Source organism: Lytechinus variegatus, chromosome 1 (genome assembly GCF_018143015.1).
Source record: "Lytechinus variegatus isolate NC3 chromosome 1, Lvar_3.0, whole genome shotgun sequence".
NCBI classification, from domain to species: Eukaryota; Metazoa; Echinodermata; class Echinoidea; order Temnopleuroida; family Toxopneustidae; genus Lytechinus; species Lytechinus variegatus.
This window is the reverse complement of record NC_054740.1, coordinates 84,522,082-84,544,775: the sequence shown is the minus strand read 5'-3', so window position 1 is coordinate 84,544,775 and position 22,694 is coordinate 84,522,082. Positions and strand designations below refer to the sequence as shown.

The window sequence follows — 22,694 nt, the reverse complement described above, 5'->3', positions numbered from 1 at the left end:
TATTCTTTAAGTAGCAAGACAAGGGACAAACTAAGATGTAGAAAGTATAGGCCATTTGGCATTGATTGCATTCCAGGCCCCCGGGGCATAAAAATTGTAACTTTACCATCAAATGGTAACTACCATGGTAACGTTGATCAGAAGCCAATCAAAATCAAATATTCTAAAACTTGCCAGTGGATGGCAGATTTACCATTATAGTAACGTTTATCCTGATTGTACAAGTACAAACTTAAAAATCAATGAGAGTCTCTTTTGCCTAAGATAGCGATTGTATAAAACCCTGACATATCACATACAACTATTGTTCATTATAAACAAATTTTACAATTGGGCCTACATATTCCACACAATTTAGATACTGATAATCATCCTAAAATCATGAGTGAAATGACAAGTGATCATGTACAGGATTTAAGGTGGATACTTTGTTTAATTCAGATCTATATTCTTTTCTGCTGCCAACAATGGACATGGATTTAAAGGAAAAGTTTGCTCTGATAATGATGTCACAGACGAGCAGCTCCTCCATATGGCACGAGATATAAATTCCCTAAAAATTCAAAAGTGATTTTCTTTGTGCAGTATATAGCCTACATATATCATCAGAAATATCATTTCATACTGTCCCATAAAAAAAGGATGCACATTGTTTAAGTCTGTCACTCTAAGAACATTAAACTTTTCAATAATTGTTTCATATTTTTTTAAAGCTGTTAAAACTTTTTAATAACAACATGTTAAAAATATGAAACAAAAGTTGTTAGAATGACAGTGAGCTTAATGTTTAAACAGTTTTTTTACAGTGCCTATAAGAAAAGTGATAAAAAGAATGAAATTTATGGAATTTATATTAAATTTGATATTCGGAAGCCATTTCCATATTATGTCACAATTTAAAAACTTAAAACTTCATGGCTCTTATTCTTCGATGGATTTTCATCAAGCTTTCACCATTTTTTTTCTAATTCATTTGATTTTATTAAAACCAACTTATTGTCAGGATGAACTTCCCATGAATAATAGTTGGTGTTTCACAAATATTAGATTGTGCCAACTGTGCATGATGTTCAACATGTAATGGCTGCATTGGTCAGATAATACTCAGGGGACGTGTACTTCCACTAATTGACTACCACTGATGACATTTATTTATTTTATTTTATTTGTGAAACACCAACTATTATTCATGGGAAGTTCATCCTGACAATATAAAGTTGGTTGTAATAAAATCAAATGAATTAGAAAAAAAGTGGTTGAAGATATTTATATCTCAATAAATAGAATAAAATTCACAAAGCAAAATGCTTAAAATTTGATCAAAATCGGATGACAAATAACAAAGTTATTGAATTTAAAAGATTTGCATTATTCTGGTGAAACGGTTCTATAGGCATGTCTTTATGAGAATATTTAATAGGTTTAAGTTTGATTTTCCGTGGACACCCCTGGTCATAGATTGAAAATTGGATGGGCCATTGAGTCGTTATAAGCATTGAACGCTAATCTATATCCAGTCTGTTGAATTAATATAATTAGGAGGGGGAGGGGTCACTGATGTGACAATCCTAATAAATATTTTGTCTTCCAATATGGTGATTCAATTCAATTTAATCAGAGAGTTCATCTCACCTCACTGAGTTGATTCAAAATATTTGTTCAATGTACATTACATGGATATTTCTGTTGCCCACAAGATAATATCAGAGTTACAAAACCACATTTTTTTTAAGAATGAAATACTGATCATTGGTCATAGAGAATTTAAATTTTGTTTTTTAATGGCCAGCTTTCAAAGACTACAGGATGATTTCTTTTCCATTGTCTTTACATTATTTTACTGTGAATTATTTCACCTTTTATGCAATGAGATTGATACAATATTTTTGGTACATCTTAGGTTATTGCTAGTTATTAATGTACTTCATTGACTCCTTAAATCTTGGAATCATTTGATTAATCTTCATCATATAACATTCACTTTTATTAGTGAAAGATATACATGTATCATAGTGAAGGTACTTGAATTAAATGTACATATATATATCATGAAAATGGGGAGGGGGCAAAATAGAATGTTTGTTTTCGTGGAAACACAATATTTCATCAGCTTTGCTAGAAATGAACAAATTCATTGATTAGAAAATTGAATAGTACAAGGTTGTAAAAATTGGTCGATGTGGTTTTATTGCTTGAATGAAAACACAAAATCATATGGGGTGTCTAATATGTCCAAATTCTTGTGGCTGTAAATGTATTGTACATACATCCATAGATGTAATAATGTGTGATGAAGGGGGGGGGGGGTTAGATGCTATACAGCACACACCCATACAGATGGAGGTTACACTACCAGTGCGTTGCGCCTGTTCCATACATAAGCTGACTGTGGTATTGGAATGCATGAGCCTTTCCTTATATGGGTGCCTGGCCAGAGTGTACATGTGTGTATAGACAGCTGGTACCACAGGCTTACAGTGCTAGAGATAGGTGTACATGATAAGCCCATTATCATTTCTGGTAAAAACAGTAATTTTCAAATCATTTCTTTTCAACAAATGGTTCTCCTTGTTTCAGATAAATATCTAGAAGTTTGCTAGTGTTCAAAGTATTTTGCCATTTTAATCATAAATAATGATCACATCTTGAATGAATGTTTTTATTGTAAATTTATGATCTTTTATCAAAACTGTTTAAAACTTTTATTCATTTAAAACCAACAGTTTTAACAATTAATTCATAATAGTAATAACTTGGTTTGGGATTCTAAGAAAAGCAAAGAGCTCATTTGACAAGGGAGGAAAAAAAAAGCAACCTTAAAAAAATGCAAGTGAGTAAATATGAAATATGATTATTTCTGATATAGACAAAATTTGTTTTTGATAAGAAAGAGTAAAGGCAATTTATGAACATACAAACCCAAGTGCACACACCACTTTTATTTACTACATTACTGGAAGTGAATTACGACAAATTGTACAGTTTATGCTGCAAATTCCAGAAAGCTGTGAATGCTGATTCGTTTCAAAATTCATTTTGAGTTAACAGAATAAACATAAATTTAATGCTCTTAGTGCTGTTGGTAATTGGTGAATCAATCAAGTTTGTTTTTATATAGAATTAACCAAGCAATTGCATATAATTACCCACGCAGGAAGTAGGCAATGATCTCAAGATAGGTTTAATCTAATGAAGAATGCAAAAGGAAATATATAAAGATGCATGATTTAAATGGTAATTTTAGCTTTCATTATCATTAGAACTAGAGGCAAGTTTGATCTCAAAGATTTTGGAATAATTAATTTAGGTATTACTAGTTGTATTTTGATGTCACGTGGAGGATATTTTTTATTTTAGTATGGGAGCCTTTTAATCACTTACAAAATTAAAGGAGGGAGCAGAAGGCATACTAATACCAGGTTTATAAATTATACATTAATACATTAACATTCTTTTAGACATTCAAGCTTTTTTCATTTATTTTAGTAAATATTGTTTTTAAAATTATGGTATTTTCTAATAGGGCATATTGGTATACATTGTATGTAATTAAGCAATAAAAATGTAAACAAAACGAAAAGAAATCATGAAATATATTTAAAGGGTGTTGGCATTGAATGTCAGCACATAGATTATGTGTTAGTTTGATGTTGTTTGTGATTCTTAATAGTAATATATGATATTTGCATAACACACATTAGATGCTCAAGGCACTCCTATATTACCCCAGCTACGGTAGTCTACTGATTCCAGTGCTCACAGCTTTTGAGTAATAATATCCTGCTGGTACCCAATGCCTTACCTGGGTAGAGTGCAGCACATTGTGGATCAATTTATTGCTCAAAGAAATTATGCTATGGCTTGGATTTGAACTAGACCCTCTGTTTCAAAGTCCGAATACTGATCCACTTGATTGGAGCAGATAAGCAATTAGAAAATGTAAACAACATTATGGAACATGAGTTTGATAAGGTCACTGTGATCAAATTTGAGCACATAGATTCTCCGAGAGGTTGCTGTCTTAGTCACAAACTATCTACAGTTCGTCCTTGTGACATTATGCCAAGACCTTTACCAGCTGTGCTGCTTTCCTATAACCCTTGGTATTTAGATATGTACTGGAAATGTTGGCACTTCATGTATGTACATGTAAATCAATACCAATGTTGAACAGTTTTGAATTTTGAACAGATTTGATAGAATTAACAAACATCAGTTAAAGAAATTTCATATACCAGGTAAATACAGTATGATAATCAGGTGAAAGGGATGATAAGAAGATAATAAAGATGATATCTGAATTTTCATTTATTACATTTCATTTATTTCACATTAAAATGTACAGAATATTACAGAAAATCACAACATTACAAAAGGAAGAAGAAACTGTTTCATGTACATCAAGAAGACAAATGATGAAGGAGCACTGTTTAGGACATATAGACTGTGTAGGAAACAATAACTTTCAAGGTCTCAAGATTTTTTTTTAAAAAAATGTAATCATGGGATGCTCTCGTGAAAGTATAGGCCTATTTGTATTCAATTATAAGGGTGATAAGAAGATGATAAGGATGATATTTATGTAGATAAGTATAAGTATAAAATGAAGGATGATAAGTAGATGAGTAGAGGAAAGACTGGTATTTATTGACCTTTGTAATGGGCAAACCTTCAAAGCAGAATTTATTTGAAGGTTGTTATCTTCTTTAGAAAGAAAAGCCCCTCACTTTTTTTCTTCATACCAACTCCCATGCATGGCTCCCCCCTTCTCTCTCTTGAGATCACAAAAGAAGGGAGATAGTTTCTTCACCTTTTCATCAAGAAGACAAATGGTGAAGAAGTACTGTTTAGTACACATAAACTGTGTAGGAAACAATAACCTTTGTGGTCACAAGATTAAAGGAAAACAAATGTAAATATGGAATGCTGTCGTTGAAAGTATAGGCCCAATTGTAATAAAAATATGTGATTTCATTTTTGTGATATAGCATTCAAGTTTAAAGGCTCTTGTATAAATGTTGGTAAAATTATCAGAGTTTGATGTATGTAGGTATGTATATCTTGTGGCCCAAATTGTTGAGACAATGAAAAGACACTACTCACATTTTGAATATTTTATGACATATAATTTGAAAAGAGGCTATTGCTATAATACTCAGTATATGATTCAGCAATTATCTGTTGAAATCTGCTAAAGGGTGTTAGAGCAAAATTCCTGAGATATTGCAACTTACTTCCATTTACCATTAGTTCTATATTGATTTTCTACCGAATGTACAGTTTTCCTTGTGAATTTAATTATTAAATTGTTACCCTTGTATATTTAATCTTGATTGATTTAAGATCTATATCATCTCATCCCTTAAAGTTTTATTCAGCTCTTGTCTTTTATCTGAATTGTTTGAAAAATATTATTACTGAAGAAAAGATATACCCAAATAGCATTGTACTGTTCAAAAATATGACACCAGTGTTCGTCTTTAAGTTATCAGCTTAATATCTGCATGGATAACTTTAGAATGTGGAATTCATTGAATGATGTTTTGCATTCCGGCCTTATTGGGTTGAAATACTGAAGGACAGCTTTCTTTTGGTTCTTTCGAGATCATGTAACACTATTATTTTATTTTGGAATATCAATTTAAATTAAATCAGATCCATTATTCAGAAAATCCTGTAGATTCTGAAAACAAAACCTAATGCCTTTGAAGCAAAATAACCCTTTGTCACTTTGTCAAGGAAACTTTATTTCCTACCAGAGAGCCTCAGTTGAATCTTCTTCTTGAAATGATCTTCTTTCTTGAAATAACTGTTGGTGAGACAAGCCCTTATGTTTCACAACCTTTGATATCGCTCCATCTCGTGTCACAATAATTAATCTCTGTTATCTCTGCGGACGTCTGCATAACTCTGCTGTCGGACATACTTTCTCTCTGACAAAGCAAATGCCAAGTATGAGCTGTGCTGTGGGGATGAACGTCAGTAGTGGGTCTATCAAGCTGTTAACGTCATCACACACCCAGTGATGATTTACGGAGGCTCTAGTGATGTCATGAATAAAAATGTTTCTGCGCAATGAAATATGAAGCTGTTTTTATAACCAATTATTTAATTTGAGTGGGTGTTTCAGACAACCTATCTATTAATCAGTCTACCAGGCCTGTGAGTGGGGTTTCAAAAAAATAGCGGAAAAATTCCTCTGAACTGCGTTGGTTCACTCACCAATACATAGACCGAAGATCTTGGAGGCCCGGAAGTACAGACAACGTATTTTAGCAGTAACGTTAGATCTAACAGTGGAAACCCGATTTTCCAATCGTTTTTTTGTACATAAAATGTCACATTATGAAAAAGAAATCACATCCATATTTACCAAAAAATGTTTAAAATTCAGAAATATCGTACCTTAGACAGCAGTTACCACTAATTCCTTTGAAATAAAGATCGAAACATCGTCATCTTCGATCCTTTCGTCGGTCAAAGTAAGTTTCCATCTAGGATGACGTCATCATCCTTACAGACGTATGTACCAGTCGCAAAATATCGCGATTTGAGCCGCTGCTTTGCGCTTGTATGCCAACGGCAACGGTGCACGGTGTGATCCGCACATAGAGATGTATACTAATTATATATCTCTATGGATCCGCAGCAGTTTCATTCGAAACTTCGCGAAGGCAAAATACAAGGCCCCGTAATCACAACACACACATTCTGCTCGCATCCATTTACCTAGACTTGTTTTCCAGCCGTTTTGGATAAAATAGCGGAATTTTGACTAAGAAAAAACGGAAATAGAACACAGGAAGAAAGCGGAAATTGAAATCGGTCTTAAAAATGAAAAAAGCGGATTTCCGCTAAATAGCGGATATTTCACAGGCCTGGTCTACCTTTCCACTCAGGCTACGCCTTTTTTATGGCAGCTGATTCTGTAAAGTGGTCAAGAAGTTTTATATTTGTATTTAATTCGTTTGCAGTATTGCCTAAATTTTATGCAATATGAATTGGTGTCCCTACATTCTTAACTGAACCATATGTACTACATTTCTCCTTCGAATATTTGATTCCCCTCATTTACATTTTTCTCATAGTATGTGAAATGAATTTTTAAAAAACATGATGAACATAGTCATAGGCATTAATGAAATTAGAAGGACACTTTCATTAACTTTATCAGAAAAACAATGTTAATATACCCATTAAATTTTCTTACAAAATGAAACAAGAAGCAATATATGCATGAATTTATGTAACAATCTAGAGTAGATAGTAAACAAGTATTTAAACAAATTCAACTTTACAATCTTAATCTAATACTTTTAGATTAAGATAATGATAATAATGATAATGATAAATATTATAATAAAAATAATATTAATAATAATAATATTAATAATAGTTACATTTATGAAGCCCTTCATACTTTGGTTTCTTAGCACTTTTCATTGTAATTGTTATTATCTCGGTCATTGGATCCATCACTGTTCCACACATAAGGTGCACCATCTCCACTCCAGAGCCAGGCAACCATTTATTGGTGCACACATGCCAATCTAATCACATTTACGTTCACATCCTAATGGGTACCCATTGGCATTCAACACCTGTAATAATGTACTACAACAAATTATTGGTGCATATCAATCTCTGACTTAAAATTAATTGGTTCAGTTTTATCCCAGGTTTGTGTTTGCAATATCAGTAAATAACGATGATGATGATAATAATGGCGATGCATGTAATAATAACATTAGTGCAGATATTAAGTACTCGTTTCTACTCTCACTGGTGCTCAAATGACATATTATCTACTTCTCTTGTTCCTCTATTTGCATACTTATTGGAATCAATGTTTGTGCATAAATGAGAGTTTTAATATATTTTGATATACTGTTTGCTATTTTAAAATTATTTGATATATCCTTTCTTATGTCGTAGCATTTACTGCAATACATTGTTGTAATAATAGTGTATATTTGTAGAGCATGCACATCGTCAGTAGATGCTCATGGCGCTAGCCGAGCAACAGTTCTCTTTTACAATGGAAAAAGTTGTAATACTTCAAAGAGCTCAACTGTCTTATCACTTTTTTCGGAATTGGCTATGGTACATTCTTTTTTTAGGCATTTATGCTACTAATTTGAATTCCAGAGCAAATAGAATGCATATCTTCCCTTCAAAATGCACAGGATTTTGGGATTCACCTACGTACATCTATGTATATAAATTGTATCCCTAATTTACCATAGATGTAATTTTGCTTGCCCGACATTGCAGTCTATTTCTTTAACCGTGTAAAGATTCACATTATAGATGGCCATTGACCCTTCAAGCAATCCACCCTGTGTATCATAAACATGGCCATAATTGGCCCTCTGCTGTGCACCCGTCTCTCAATGCTTGTAGGCATCTTGCAGTATACACTCACAATCCAAAAGCTCTCATTAAGATGTTCTGGGAGTGCGTAATTCAGAGGAATTCCTGTGGTCTCTGACAAACAAAATTCTTGAGAAGTTTACAAGCCAGAACTTTACAGTGTGTAGTTGCCAATTATGGCTAGACTCAGATGTTCTCTACTTTTCTTTGTAATCATTTTCTAAAATTTATTTGTTACTGGAAATTCTCTTCAGTTTCTGCAAAGTATTATTTACTTATGTACTTTCAGTTGATCATCTTTCTTTTGTGTTAGAATTAATCATTAGCCATTTTAAAAGCTTACAAATGAACAATATTATTATGTTAAAAATTTTGTTTGGGGCCTTTGATATTGATCTTAGATGATAGATATAAACAAAGTCACATATATTTATGTATACATTATATTCTATGCATTCCCTGAATACAAAGAATATTAGTAGACTTACATGTATATGTAAGAAGAACAAAATAAACTGTGTAGAGAATGCAAACCCATTGTTGGCACTGTAATGTTTAGCAAACACATATTTTTTTACACCTGAATTAATATCAAGTGTAATGAATTTAATCAATATCTTGTAGAAAATTTGCTGATTAGTGTTAACATAATTTTTTATTCATTGCTCATATTGGGACAACTATGGGTGTAAATTATATTTTGATACCAACTGTCATGGAAGAAAAATCTTCAAATTCATGAATGAACAAAATATTTTATTTTTTTCTTTTTCCATGTTCAGCATTGAAACAACTACCACCACCACAACTCGCGTAGTTTATAGCTCCACGGCCATGAGCCGGGGGCGCATTGGGCAAGAGGAGGCGCCAAAGTTTACTCAACCGCTCAAAAGCGTCTCTGTCAAGGAGGGCCAGACTGCTACTCTACAGGCGGAGCTTAAGGGTGAGTTAAAAAATATGAGTATATTCATGATTTAAATTATAACTTCTCAATTATAACTTCAAATAATAATGTCATTTTGCAATACACTGTAGTTTACGAATCTTTGTATTACTTTGCCAAGATCTATTTAGCTTTGCCAAGATCTCTTTGGCAAATTGGCACAATACTTAAATTGTCTTCCTAAATAATTTATGTGGAATTCTTATTAAAAGGTTTTCCTCTTGCCGAACAATTAATTGTTAAACTTCAACCCTTTGCTGTACAACTCCTCATGATCCTCGAAAATATGGAATAATCCCTTATATAATATAACCCTTACCCTTTCCATTGTGACATGCTAATTTGTTCATATTTGACTTTAATACCCCAAGAACAATTTATGTGTGTGTTTCTAGTAGTATATTCTGAAAAAGTACACTATTCCAGTCTTTCAATTTAGTGCTGTTCATGTTGTATGAATGAATGAAGCAACAATATCTATCAGATTTGCAGTTTTAGACCTGCCAATGCTAGATATATTATTTAATTTTGACCTTAGCTTCAGTAGTTTGCTTCTATATTTCAATGATATAATCATAGAAACTGTTTCATCTAATATTTCTTTGGTAGCTCAATTTAATTTTGTTTAAATACATGTAGTGTCTAATAGATTATGTTAAAGAAACATTCCATCCTTATTCTTTTTTTAAAGTAAACATTTTATGTGTACAATCCTCCTGTTCCTGTCAGCTAATATTGTTAATTTTTTATAGATAATGACCTTGGTATAAGCAAAATATAGAAGGAAATTTGCAGTGCTATTGATACTAGGAGAATATTTCGAAATTTAAAATTTAATGTGGAAATTGGAATATCTAGGAAATAATTTCCTTTACTCAGTAAAAAGTAAATGTTCATGTACCGGGGCTCTATTTTCCCCTTTTGTGTACAGTCAAAAAATATTTTTTTTACTGAAACCAATTGCAAATTTAGTAGGTACTTTTGCAACTTGCAATTTTGAAACATTTAATGTGAATTACATTCCCCTTTATTTTTTTAAATGAACTCTAATGAATATCTTTGATCAACTCTCCAGAAAGTGAAAGTATTACATTATACTTTGGAATTATAAATTTGAATTCTTTTATTTTTCATTCATAAAGGAATCACAATTATTATTGTAATATGATAATCACTGCGCATGACATCTGTTGTAGAATGCTATATTGCTACAGATGTTCAGCAATTTCCTTCTATATATGCTCCTACTGTTAACAATTAGAGTAGACCCAACACCTTAATCTTAATCCTAACCCTCCTCCTCCCCTTCCTAATCCTAATCCATTCCCTCAGGTCAACCTGAGCCCACCGTCAAATGGTTCAAAGATGACAAGGAATTGAAGAGTTCACCAAAGTACAACATCTCTTTTGCGAAGGGCAAGTGTATGCTGAAGGTCAGCAAGGCCTCCGCAAAGGACGATGGACAGTACAAGTGCACTGCAGAAAATAAGTGCGGAAATGCAATGTGCTCCGCCACATTGCAGATCCAAGGTACGTTCATGATGATGAAGTTTACTTCAGACCGTTGATTTCAATTGTGAAAGAATCTTCTAGTGATTTGGAAAGGGTGTTTACAATGCAACAAAGTTGGTATTTCCTGTAAATGAAATCAACCAAATTTCTATGAACTTGATGCGATTCTAACGAGAGACACTAAAAGCAAGTGCTGAAATAGAATTTCATATCATATTGGGCGTAAGAATGTAAGTCGCAGACAATCCTTAAGAAAGGAAATAAGGGAATCACATTCAAATTGATCAAAGAAAGAAATTTGTAGATAGTTTGGCCTTCTTCCTTCCTTTTGAAACACCTTGTATTTTGTGTATATGTATTTATGGAATGTGTTTTCTCCCCGTTTTGCTGAGTTGATAGTTATAGAAGGCGTGAGTATTCCTCTATCTTATCTATCTTTCTCCCCCTTTTATAAGGTGCTCGATATTTGTCCTAACTTAAAACTTATTTACATTTTAATTGTCAAATTTTAAGTGGTGATATGCATATTTTTTACTCTTTTTGTAAGAGGAGGCATTTGAGAGAAGAATCATCATATCTTCTCTCAAATATCATATCATAATATGAGAACTTATGTCTATTATTCTACCTTTACCTCCATTCAGGATTGTTATTCTTTCTCATGTTTGTAATCTTTCATGAATACATGTCAAGTCATGTTGTGATTTATGTGTTTCATGGGGCTGATGACCTCTTTTTAAGCTTCTACATTGTGTAAGACAGATATATAACCAGGTGTGGGGTTGCATTCACAGGTGATTCTAAGCCACCAGAAATTATCCAGGGTCTCCAAGGTCAAGAAAAGACCGAAGGTGATTCCGTTCGGTTTGAGGTCAAGATCACCGGCACCCCCAAACCGGACGTGAAATGGTTCCAGAACGGTGACCAACTGGAGAACTCCATCGATATCCAGATCTCGGACGAGGGTGACAGGTACATCCTTGTGATTCCGGAGGTTTTTGACGAGGACGCTGGCGAGTACACCGTCCGCGCCGAGAACGCGGCCGGAATCTCCACGTCACAGACCATTTTGAAGATCAGGAGTAAGTCTGGTACGCACCCCGTCGGTACTCATACGCCGTCGCAGCCTGCACCACCACCATTTCAACCCGACTGCATCTCTTCCCTCCCTTACGTGTTCAATATGTTCATAGTTTGTCATGTTTAGTCCATGTGCACGTCGCTCCATGTTAAACAACAACCATCATAGGTGTCAGTCAATTAGCCATGAATTGTGTGAATTGACTATGTTCAAAATGGAAGACTCTTTGTGTCAGGGTGATATGCTCTATACTTTATATACCTAGATTGGTATTATGTTCTGTTTTGGTTGTAGGCCTGTACGTTGAAATGAAAATGTATTTTTAGATGCTTTCAAAGTAAATTGAATTCACAAATTACATTTTAAAATTAAAGGCAAGACTGACTAACACCTTTGAACAAATTTTCTGCCCATGATGCATAAGCAAATCTTGTATGTAAAGAAGTAGTAAACATTAGAATCTCATATGCTGATGATATATTTATATCTATGTGAGTATATCATTCATACAGACATTGAATGTTGGCTTCAGCATTCTCTGTGCTTTTTTCAAGGAAAAAAAAAGAAAGTTATATGCAAAGTCACTAAACCAGCATTCACTCGTTTTACAGATATGTTGTTTCAACTCTTAGTTGAAATTGTTTGCAAAAGAAATATAAAATCAGGATTGAAAACAATTGGAAATAAGGTTTTGATGAATGTAACTTAGAAGCCTTTTTATGAAAGTTTTTAGCATTTACAATATAATTTTCTTTATCAATTTTTCATAGGTTCCATAATTGTCATAGTGCTTTTAAGCTTCATGAAATAAGTCATTACTTTTGTGATTAAGAGTTTGCTCAAAAGGGAATGAAACGTAATTAAAATGTATAAGTAATTAAAAATGATTGACTGAAAAATTTAGCACCAACATTATAACTACCTTTTATTTGAAGATGAAAAAAAGACACTGATGGAGACCGTATAAGATCCTGAAAATATGAATCTGTGAAGTGGTTGAATCATATTGTTATGAAAATCTATCTATGCTTACATGTAATCTGGTATTTTTTTAAATGCTGATGCACATTCATTTGTGTGAAAAAATATTTGACTCAATTTGTTTGGTGTACTAGCTAGAGTATCTTACCTTGAGTTGTTATCTTTAGAATGTCTTCTGCCATATTTATCACATATTTTATCCATGTTTTGGAGAAGTTATCCTTGGTTTTACTTGTATTCTTTTTATTCCACTTTTATTTAATTTAATCAAGATGTGTGATTCCTATTTCTCCAAACCAAAAAATGAAGGAACAATTGCATAAGTGAAAGAGATAAGAGAGATTGATGGATAATTTTTTTCCCAAATTTAGGAAGGATACAACTCTACTAAAATTTAAAAAAATGCAATTTACCACAAATGTAGAAATAAAACAACAAAATAGGTTTTAAATATCTGTTGATAATTTTTTTGATTGGCCATAATTTGAAGATAAGGCGATTGACAATGCCTTAGATGATAATGGATGTTTCCAAAGTATGTTATGGGATGGTGCATGGTTATGCCTTTAATATGAAACGGTAGAGTGGTTATGTAAATACAGTGTATGATTTAGAATTAGTCTAACACAACTTATTTTGACTGTTTAATATTTACAAATTTAGTCTAATACTCAATAGACATATAGTTTTATTTGCATTTTTGAACAGAAAAGAGCATGTTGTAAAAAGATCCCATTGTAATTATTTTAATGAGAGAAACTGCCAACCTTATAGAAATAATAGAATGTGCATTTGTTATTATTAAATTATGCTAGGTAAAGCTCATTTAATCATTTCACAGTTTAAATTATAAGTAAATTCTCTGTGTGTTCGCAGGTTTATAGAATATGGAGTAGTACAACATTAAATAGATAGCCATTGAATTATCAAATGAGGAATGTTATCCACAATTCATGATTTGCAAAAAAAAGTGGTTCATGTCTTTTATTTCTGCATATAGTTGATATGAAAATAATAATGTGTACTGTATAGTGAATTCTTCATATTACATGTAAGTAATTGGTGTGTAAATCAATAAAATATATTAATTACTGCACACATTATCTCTTATAATATGTAAACAGTTGCATTGACATTCATAAGCGCATTCATACAGGATATTTTAAAGTGTCTATAAGCAATTGAAGGTTTATGTCGATTTATAAGGCCATATACATTTCAACTTTCCACATGGTCTTGAAACCATACATGCTAATACATTATTTTCTTCCCTTTCCTTCCCTTTCAATATCATGTATAAAAATGCATTGATGAATTCTCATTTATTTACATTTCAGAGTCATTGAACATGCTGGATTTTCCATAAACACTCATAGCCATATGTGAATTCTTACTTCATGGACATGCCAGTCATGAACATGCCAACGCATTGAAAAACATATTTACAGACACTCATACATGGATAATGAATCAATTTCCTTCTGTATTTAATAACTCATTGATTAAGAATTTGACTTGTGAGATGTAAAATATATTTGGATAAATGTTGCATCTACATAAACATGTGTAATTTTCTTAGCATTGTTGATTCTGCGAAGAAAAAAATGTTTGGCTTATTTAAAAAAGTAAAGCACAAGGACTAAGAATTTACCTGATTCCTAAGCACTGTAATTAGTTGGTCTCGCTGCAAGGTCTTTTGGAATCACAAAATTTAGTAGACAGTGGGTCATATTGTATGAGGATGAGTTTTAAATACTGAAGGAAATCAATCATATTCTATTGCAGGCATGTATCCACGATTCCATGGTTGATGTTTGCATGCATTGTTGAGTCGTTTGTTTGACGAAGCCATTCCTTTGTATTTGACAAACAGGAACTGCTCCTACTGAAGAGGTTAAGCCGCAACCACCACCACAAGAACAACAAGTGCAGCAACAACCTCAGCAGAAGGAGGAGTCAGCACCACCACAAGAAGAGAAGAAAGCAGAACAACCCCAACAACCACCACCACAGCCACAACCAGAGGTAAGGTCTTCTAAGTTGCCAACTACGTGTACATCCTCCCACCTTATAATCATTCTGAAATAAAAAAGACATGAATTAATCTAATTTTCCTCTCCATCATAAGATTTATTATGACTACTATATTTGTTCCAATAATCATGATTACTTACCATTTAAAGTCATTCAACATGACATTACTTCTATAGTTTAAGGAATTGTTTTATTTGTATTATGTAGAGTTGTTGTGGAACAATGGATGAGTCCCTTGACTTTTATCAATGAGGGCAGGGTTTTAGTCACACTGCTTCTATAAGGTCTATGGAAGACAAATCTGCATTTACCACTCTCCACCTTGGTGTAATTGGTACTAAGGGGAAGAATTCCTTATATATTATAAGGTCTAAAAGAGGAAGCCCCTTGTCAAGACAGGAGAATATTTAAGTGCCATAATCTGCATGTTTGGTAGATATCTGTGCGAACAAATATGTAATATCGCTAAAATAATAAGGTTTGATAAAATAGCACTGTATTTAGTCCCTTAACTTTACTTACAATTTTCATATATCATCACCTACCGTGATCATTGTTTTATGTTTTTGTACATGTATCAGGTGAAACCACCAGCACCTCAAGCAGAGGTTAAGAAACCTGAGGCAGAGGTTAAGATCCCACCACCTCAACCTCAACCTCAGGTTCAGCAACAACCCCAACAACAGGTGCAACAAGAACCAGCACAACCAAAGCCACAAGTGCAACAAAAGCAACCACCACCACCAGCACAAAAAGCAGAACCACCAAAGCAACAGCCACCACCAGCAACACAAAAAGTGGAACAACCAAAACCACCAGCAGCACAAGTCCAGCAGACGGTGAGTTTTGAAATGAAATACTTATTTAATCTAAATTTCTTCCTCATCATACTTGCAATGATTGTGAGGAAAAAAAAAAGTTAGTGGTCAACATTTTGTTTTAATAAATGTGCATTGCAACTCTCAGATAAAAGAGTTTCATGTCAAAAGCTATACCTAAAAATGCATGACATAATGTTGCTAACTATTTGAGATTTGACAGGTTCATAGCCTTTTGTCAGCAAAGTGATTTCTCATGCCTTTTTTCTATTTCTGAACAAGCCTTAATGATATTGTGGCAGCGGTGGGATAATGGATTGAGCAAGTATTTGAGTGTCTTATAATGTTTTCCTCTTGTTCTTTTATTGTAGATCGAAATCAAGATGGCAGCTCCAACGGAAGCAGCAGCGCCCAAACCATCGGCACCACCACCACCTGCTGTAACCTCAGGACCTGTCTTCACCAAGGTAACAAATTGTTTCCAAAATATTGTATGGCTAGCAAAGGTTTCCTTTGAAACTAGGTACTATGTCTTGTGTAAAATGTCAATGAACTTGTGAGTTGGTCTGATTCAGTGGCCTGAGACGAATAATTGAACAAAAAAATATATGTTTGATCTTGAATTCAATAGTCCGCATTAAGATTGCCGAAATTGCAATTACAAATACTTGCAAATACTCTGAGCGTGCTATTTGATCTACACCATTTTATGAATAATGCCTTCTGTCAAAGGACATTTTTTTATAATATTTCATCAAAAATGGACAAAGCAATTTCACTCTGAATAAAAATACACATATTTGTTGGGAACTGTAAGTCCCACATCCAGTTGTCAATTACAAATTCTGAAAACATATGGTAAATCTTATCCTAGCTTAACAAATGGCACTGTTTCAGGAGCTATTGATAGTAGCATCTTACCTTTCATTGATGGTGATGGTAAGGTTAACAGAACAGTGACGTGCAGGGCAATGCTGAGTTAAGTTCCAAATGTATGCTTCTGATTGGTTGAAAGTCAAATTGCTATTGATGGCAACTCTTTCTGTAACCAGCCCCAGGCCTGATTTGAAACATATGGCTCATTTGATTTCAATCCTTATCACCTTATTCTACAGACTCTCTCAGATATCACTGTCAAAGAGGGTAAACCCGTCAAACTGGAGTGTGCTGTGAAGGGCCAACCTCAACCAGATGTCAAGTGGTACAGAGAGGGCGCCCTGATGACCCCTTCCCCGGACTTTGAGGTCAAATACCAGAATGGCGTGAGCACGCTCACAATTCTGGAAATCTTCTACGACGATGCCGGACAGTACGCATGTTCTGCAACAAACAGCAAGGGTACCAAATCTACCTCCTGTAATGTCAGAGTTTTACGTAAGTCATCATTTTGGAGTTTATTTGTTCACATTATTCTGAAAATGATACAGAATTTCATCTAATTGGTCATCTATTTATATTAGTCATCTAATTGTGTTTTTCCCTATCCACTTAAAAATTCAATACATTATTACATACTTACTGAGGCACAAGATCCCATATCAATAAGGAAAAAGACATTTTCAATCATTTTACTCACAGCAAGGTTACTTTCCTCTCTTCAATAATCACAAAATAAGATAACAGCCTTACTCATAGATTGTACCAATTGCTTTGTGACTTAATCAAGAAATCCTTGCACAAAAGTTTCTAATTGGTCTTTTCCAACATAGGAATTTGATATTGAGTCTAATGACTGGCATGTGATATACATGTACACCTTGGAGAGAGAAATCCTATTGTTTTTTTTTTTCTTTGTTTACAAATATTTACAATATTATTGCAATCTTATTCTCTTCTCTGTGTTGAATCTTGTCATGCATGTTGGTTTATATATCTCACATAAGATATTCTGCATGTCTTTGTAGCCGGAACCCCACCTCCATCTGCTCAACAGGCTCAACAACCACCAGCACAGGTTAATGCAGTCAATGACACCGCACCTGCAGAGAAAATCCCCATTGGACCACCAGAGTTCTCCAAACCCCTCCTTCCTGCTCGCTACTCTGAGGGAGGAAGATGTCGCTTTGCCTGCACTGTCAAGGGCAACCCAGCCCCGAAGATCACCTGGTTGAGACAGGGACAACCAATCGAATCTGGCTACAGGTATACGTTTGCTCATTTATATATACCTTATATATATATATATATATATATATATATATATATATACCTTGCTTAAGGTTGTGGTGTTGAGAGTGTACACAAGGAGAAAACAGTATTTTTACCAGGAAAAAATGTTTGCCATGAAATAAGTCAATTTCCTTGCTGATGTCAGGCATAGTCTATTTACTGCACCCAAGACTGCCTGTGACATCCTACTGGTGCTACTAAAGCCGTGCTGCCTGCCAAGCTAGCTATCAGCATATACAAAAAGTTGGATGAATTTTTTTTTCTTTATTATTTTGTATTAAATGTGATAGGGAAATGATACAGGATATACAAACATACAATGACTCATTCTTGGAACAAGCTAAAACCATTCACAGTCGTTGGCACTCGGGAGAAAGGTATATTCGATGTTTCTTTTATGTGAATAGTTTTAGCCAGATCCTCGAACGTTGTGGTATATTAATATAATATACATAGCACCTTTATAATGGGACTACTGCAAATAGAATAAAAAAAAAACATGCAGCACAGAATTTGGTAGTCTCCTAATGCCAGGTCTTAATATTTCTTAATTTCATTCTTTTTGCCTAGGTTTGTGATAAAATACGATGAAAAGACAGGATCAGCCACTCTTGACATCACCATGATGTTACCTGAAGACAAAGGAGAGTACACCTGTATAGCCAAGAGCAAGGCTGGTCAGGTCTACCTCACTGCTCCTCTTCTTCCTCCAGGTAAGACCCAGGGATTAAGTTTAAAATGTGATAGTAATACTAGATGTGGCCTTCTGTTGAGTGCAAATCTGGCCCTGTTCACATTGCATTCCTAGTATTTGTTGCATTCTCAATCATCAGCTATGATTGCCATATTTCGCAGTATCAAGTCAATGTTATCGATTTCAGTAGAACCCCAAATCAAAACTGGAAACTCTACAAATAGACTTACATGTAAAAGCATTCAATACATGGTCAAGTCCCTTTTGCTCAATACTAAATAATAATGGCAACTCTGCCATCAATTGCGACTACCAACTACCATGTCAAACAACAATCAATTACCAATTTAGATTAAGGTTTTCATGAAAGTTACAATGTAAGTCCGTAGTAAGTTTTAATGGGACCATTATAATATGTTGCCACTCTATCAACCTTTTTGAAAAAATAATAATTCTCCATAAATTTTTCAACTTTGATTAATCTGTGAATCCATGTGATATGTGAATAATGATTTCATTTTCTTTGTAGCTCAATATGACCACTGGGCCCAGGAGTATGAGGAACAGAAAGCCATTGAGAAAGCTAAGAAGAAGAAGGATGTGGTGAACAAAGAACTTGAGACGAAGGTCCATGAGAAAGGTGGCAAGATCACACCAAGCCAAGCTACGTACCATGATGCTGATCAGGTGAGTACTGTCCTTTGGGCTTTCCTTGAAGATTAGGAGATTAAACATTCTTGAGAGATCTTGAATTTGACAATCACATTATCAAAATTGGATTATAACAAGTTCTATGCCAATTGTTCAAAAGCACATATCCATGTATGAATACCAGAAATATGTCAACTGTTAATCAACTGTTCCTTTTTAGAAATGACTTCAAAACTCTATAGTCCATGTTTATTTTCTGGTTAGCTCTGGGAAATGAAAGAGTGAATTGAATTTTCTTTTTTTTTCCAATTGTAAGGGTCATGCCCATACCTTAAGAATTACTTATTTTTCTTATTTGATTTTTTTTTAAATGAGTAATTTGAGTACAAGGGCTTTTATTTTCAGAAATGAAATGTTTACAGAACAATAGAAAGGAATGTATTTATATATTTTGTTATTTATGACAGTAATGATTATAGAAAAAAATGTCGCCTGCATGCATCATGAAATTTGTGGAATATGCTGCATCCTTTTCTGTAGTTGATTTTTCATTTTGTTTTAGAAAAGTGTCAATCTGATCATGTTTTAGAAGGAAATAAAAGAAGATGCTTTCTTGTGAATCAAAATAAATTTTCTGAGAATGAGAAGTAAAGTATTGATTGTCGCGTTTTCATGATTGATGAAGTTATATAAACATATGGCTTACTTATGTTCTTCATAAATTTCTCAGGTATTTATAGACAAAATAAAAAAAAAATTAAACAGTGCAATAATTGTTATAAAATGCTGCCTTCAAATAGTATCAGAGCATGATATATTCTGCCAATCTAAATCCAAACAAAATCATGGCCTGTTGAGTGGACCCCGTCACCTCATAGCTGACCTTTGACCTCTGTTCCCCTCTAAATTTCAAAATTCATGCTTGCTTGTGCTCATTGGCATGTACACCTTGGCATGGTTGCAATGTAAATCATAGGACACTCCTCAGAGAAGACCAAGCCTCTCGCCGTTTCAACAGCGTCTTCAGCAGGAGGTGGAGTATCGAGAACGCATCGGTCGTACCAGCATCTACCATGCCCCCATGGAGTGGAAGGTACCCCCCCTCACGCCTCTCATCCTTCATCACCGTGTTACCCCCTTTTCATGTTCATGAGTAGAGTAGTGTTTTATTCTACATGCAGTGTACATGTATAACCTTGTGTGACCATGTCATTTCATCTAATTTTGTATTCTGCTGTTTTATTCACACCATATGATATATTTCATATGCACCTAAAAATTATACACTTTGTAAGCTTACTTGACATCGAGATGATTAACCCAAGATTATTTGATGGTATTTTCCTTTTCACACTTATTGTGAGTCGTGAATTTTTGTCATTTGACCTTGATTTCAGAGTGACTTGATCTAATTTATTTCCTAAAAGTAGATGCTCAAAAGTTTACCATCGAAAGGTGTAAATTTAAAAATGGAATTTCATTCTTTCAACTAGGTTAAGTGTTTTGGATCTGTGTGATCTTAACTTGCACAATCATATTTTTGTAAAAATTCTAAGTTTGTTGTTCATAGCTTTAATAAGACTGGTTGAATGTTTCTATGTTTCATTCATTAGTACTTCTATAGATCTCGGTCATATTTTTCATAAATACCATCTCTATTTTCCAGATACTGGAAGATCTTATATATTGTACTCCCAAATGACTTTGTTACGATATTTGGTATGAATAAATGTTTTTGCCTTGATGCAGAATCATATGTGAAGTATAAAATAATGCATTAAAATCAATGAGACTTTTATTCCAAGTATGAGTGATTGTGCATCTTTGCATGCTTTTTGTCACTAAGGATATCACTTTCTGCTTGTATGTCATGATTAAAGATTAGTAATTTTGCAATTCCACTCAAATATGAACATATCTGCATATTTACAGTTTATTTATAAGCTCCAGATGGTCATAAGTTATAATGATATTGCTTTAAAATCAAATTGTATTTGACTTATGTGACAAAATTTCACAAATGCTGGTAGAAAAAAAGAGGGATAAGACATTCATATGCATTGTTATTTCATGAGCATTTTGAGATGCAATCATGCTCCATTTGATATGTGTTTTCTTCATCAACATGTTTGTCAATAAATTTGTTATTCTAATAATGCTTTCTTGAGCTTTCATGGGAAATAGATTACAATTTGCTGACACCAGACTGTGTAAAAATCAAAGGAAATCCCAGTCACATACTTTCATATTTGGGGCTCAGCCAATTATGCCATACCATCAAATAGACTTACAAGCAAAATTTGTTTGCTTGAATCAAGTTATATTGGACCATTGATTGTGAGATAATAACTTTACCATTTAAGGCAAGGAAAAACCAAAATGCATTGATAGGTTTCTTGTAGAACTCCATTCATCCATCAAATACTCATGTAGTATTATGTAGTATCTGGTTTCAGTAATCAATCAGTTAATGGGTAAACATCTATAAGTATCAAATTTCTCATGAAAGCTGATGCCAGATGTATGTAGAGATTGGTAAACATTAGCTGTCATGTCAAGCATTTTCATCAGTCAAATTGCTATAGATTTCTTTTAAAACACTAAAGAGCATGCTGTGTGTTGACTACTTAAATAAACAAAATGAGTGAGCTGCATGCTTAATGGAACCAATTTGAGTATACCAAAATGGGCTGCTCCATCTTTTCAGACAAGCAAGTTGTCACCTTTTGAGAGACGTCTATTGAGAGAAGTGGAGATCCGCGAAATGGAGTCGGGCCCGCGTGGCGGACCATTTTCTGACCAGGTACAATTCTTGTTTCAGATTGTGAACGGAATGTTTCTTTAACGTGGTATTTGGAATTAAAAAGGATTAATATTAGAAGCTCAGTTTGTTATTGTGTGAAGTAATTGACTATTATTATCTGATTGGATACCAACTATGGAAAGTATTTATTATAGTTTTTGTTGGAGATACGTGTAATTAATATATATCGATCATTAATTGATTTTTTTAATACTATTTTGGCAAACAGAAGGAAAAACTAGAAACATTATATTATAGCAAGGTTTTATAAATACAGTGTTTGTCTAGTATTATTATGACTAATTGTGACCATTTCATTAATGAAAAGTATTATTTCATTATTCATTGCATATTGTCTGGTAAAAGCAATTTTAGATTTTGAACTACACTGTGGTAGTATGAAATTTTCAAGAATTCCAACAGCACGAGTAAATTGTATGACTGAAAGATATTACGTATAATTGCTGAATTCTTCCAAATGGCTCAAATTCAACACAAAACAGGACTCCAAGGCATCTTCCTTCGAATCGCGTTTGGAGAAAGAAATAAAGTTCAGGGAGAGGAAGTCGTCCCAAGACTACGATGCTACAGATGCGGTGTGTAGAGGATTCGAGCTGCATAAAGGGGTAGAGCTG

General features: G+C 33.7%; 1 protein-coding gene across 16 annotated transcripts in view; it reads left to right on the top strand.

Moving 5' to 3' along the window:
• Positions 1 to 22,694, top strand: part of LOC121425834 (muscle M-line assembly protein unc-89-like) — a 177,513-nt gene that overhangs the window by 122,155 nt on the left and 32,664 nt on the right. For 9 of the 16 annotated variants that reach the window (XM_041622024.1, XM_041621983.1, XM_041621991.1 and 6 more), the window contains 13 exons: positions 9,156 to 9,316; positions 10,649 to 10,846; positions 11,623 to 11,919; positions 14,764 to 14,915; positions 15,506 to 15,763; positions 16,114 to 16,209; positions 16,858 to 17,116; positions 17,647 to 17,884; positions 18,482 to 18,624; positions 19,135 to 19,292; positions 20,233 to 20,349; positions 21,964 to 22,059; positions 22,563 to 22,685. In XM_041622024.1, coding sequence (XP_041477958.1) covers positions 9,156 to 9,316; positions 10,649 to 10,846; positions 11,623 to 11,919; positions 14,764 to 14,915; positions 15,506 to 15,763; positions 16,114 to 16,209; positions 16,858 to 17,116; positions 17,647 to 17,884; positions 18,482 to 18,624; positions 19,135 to 19,292; positions 20,233 to 20,349; positions 21,964 to 22,059; positions 22,563 to 22,685 — 2,296 coding nt within the window. The remainder of the gene's footprint in view (positions 1 to 9,155; positions 9,317 to 10,648; positions 10,847 to 11,622; positions 11,920 to 14,763; positions 14,916 to 15,505; positions 15,764 to 16,113; positions 16,210 to 16,857; positions 17,117 to 17,646; positions 17,885 to 18,481; positions 18,625 to 19,134; positions 19,293 to 20,232; positions 20,350 to 21,963; positions 22,060 to 22,562; positions 22,686 to 22,694) is intronic. The other 7 variants (XM_041621937.1, XM_041621945.1, XM_041621976.1 and 4 more) reach the window with 7 other exon arrangements.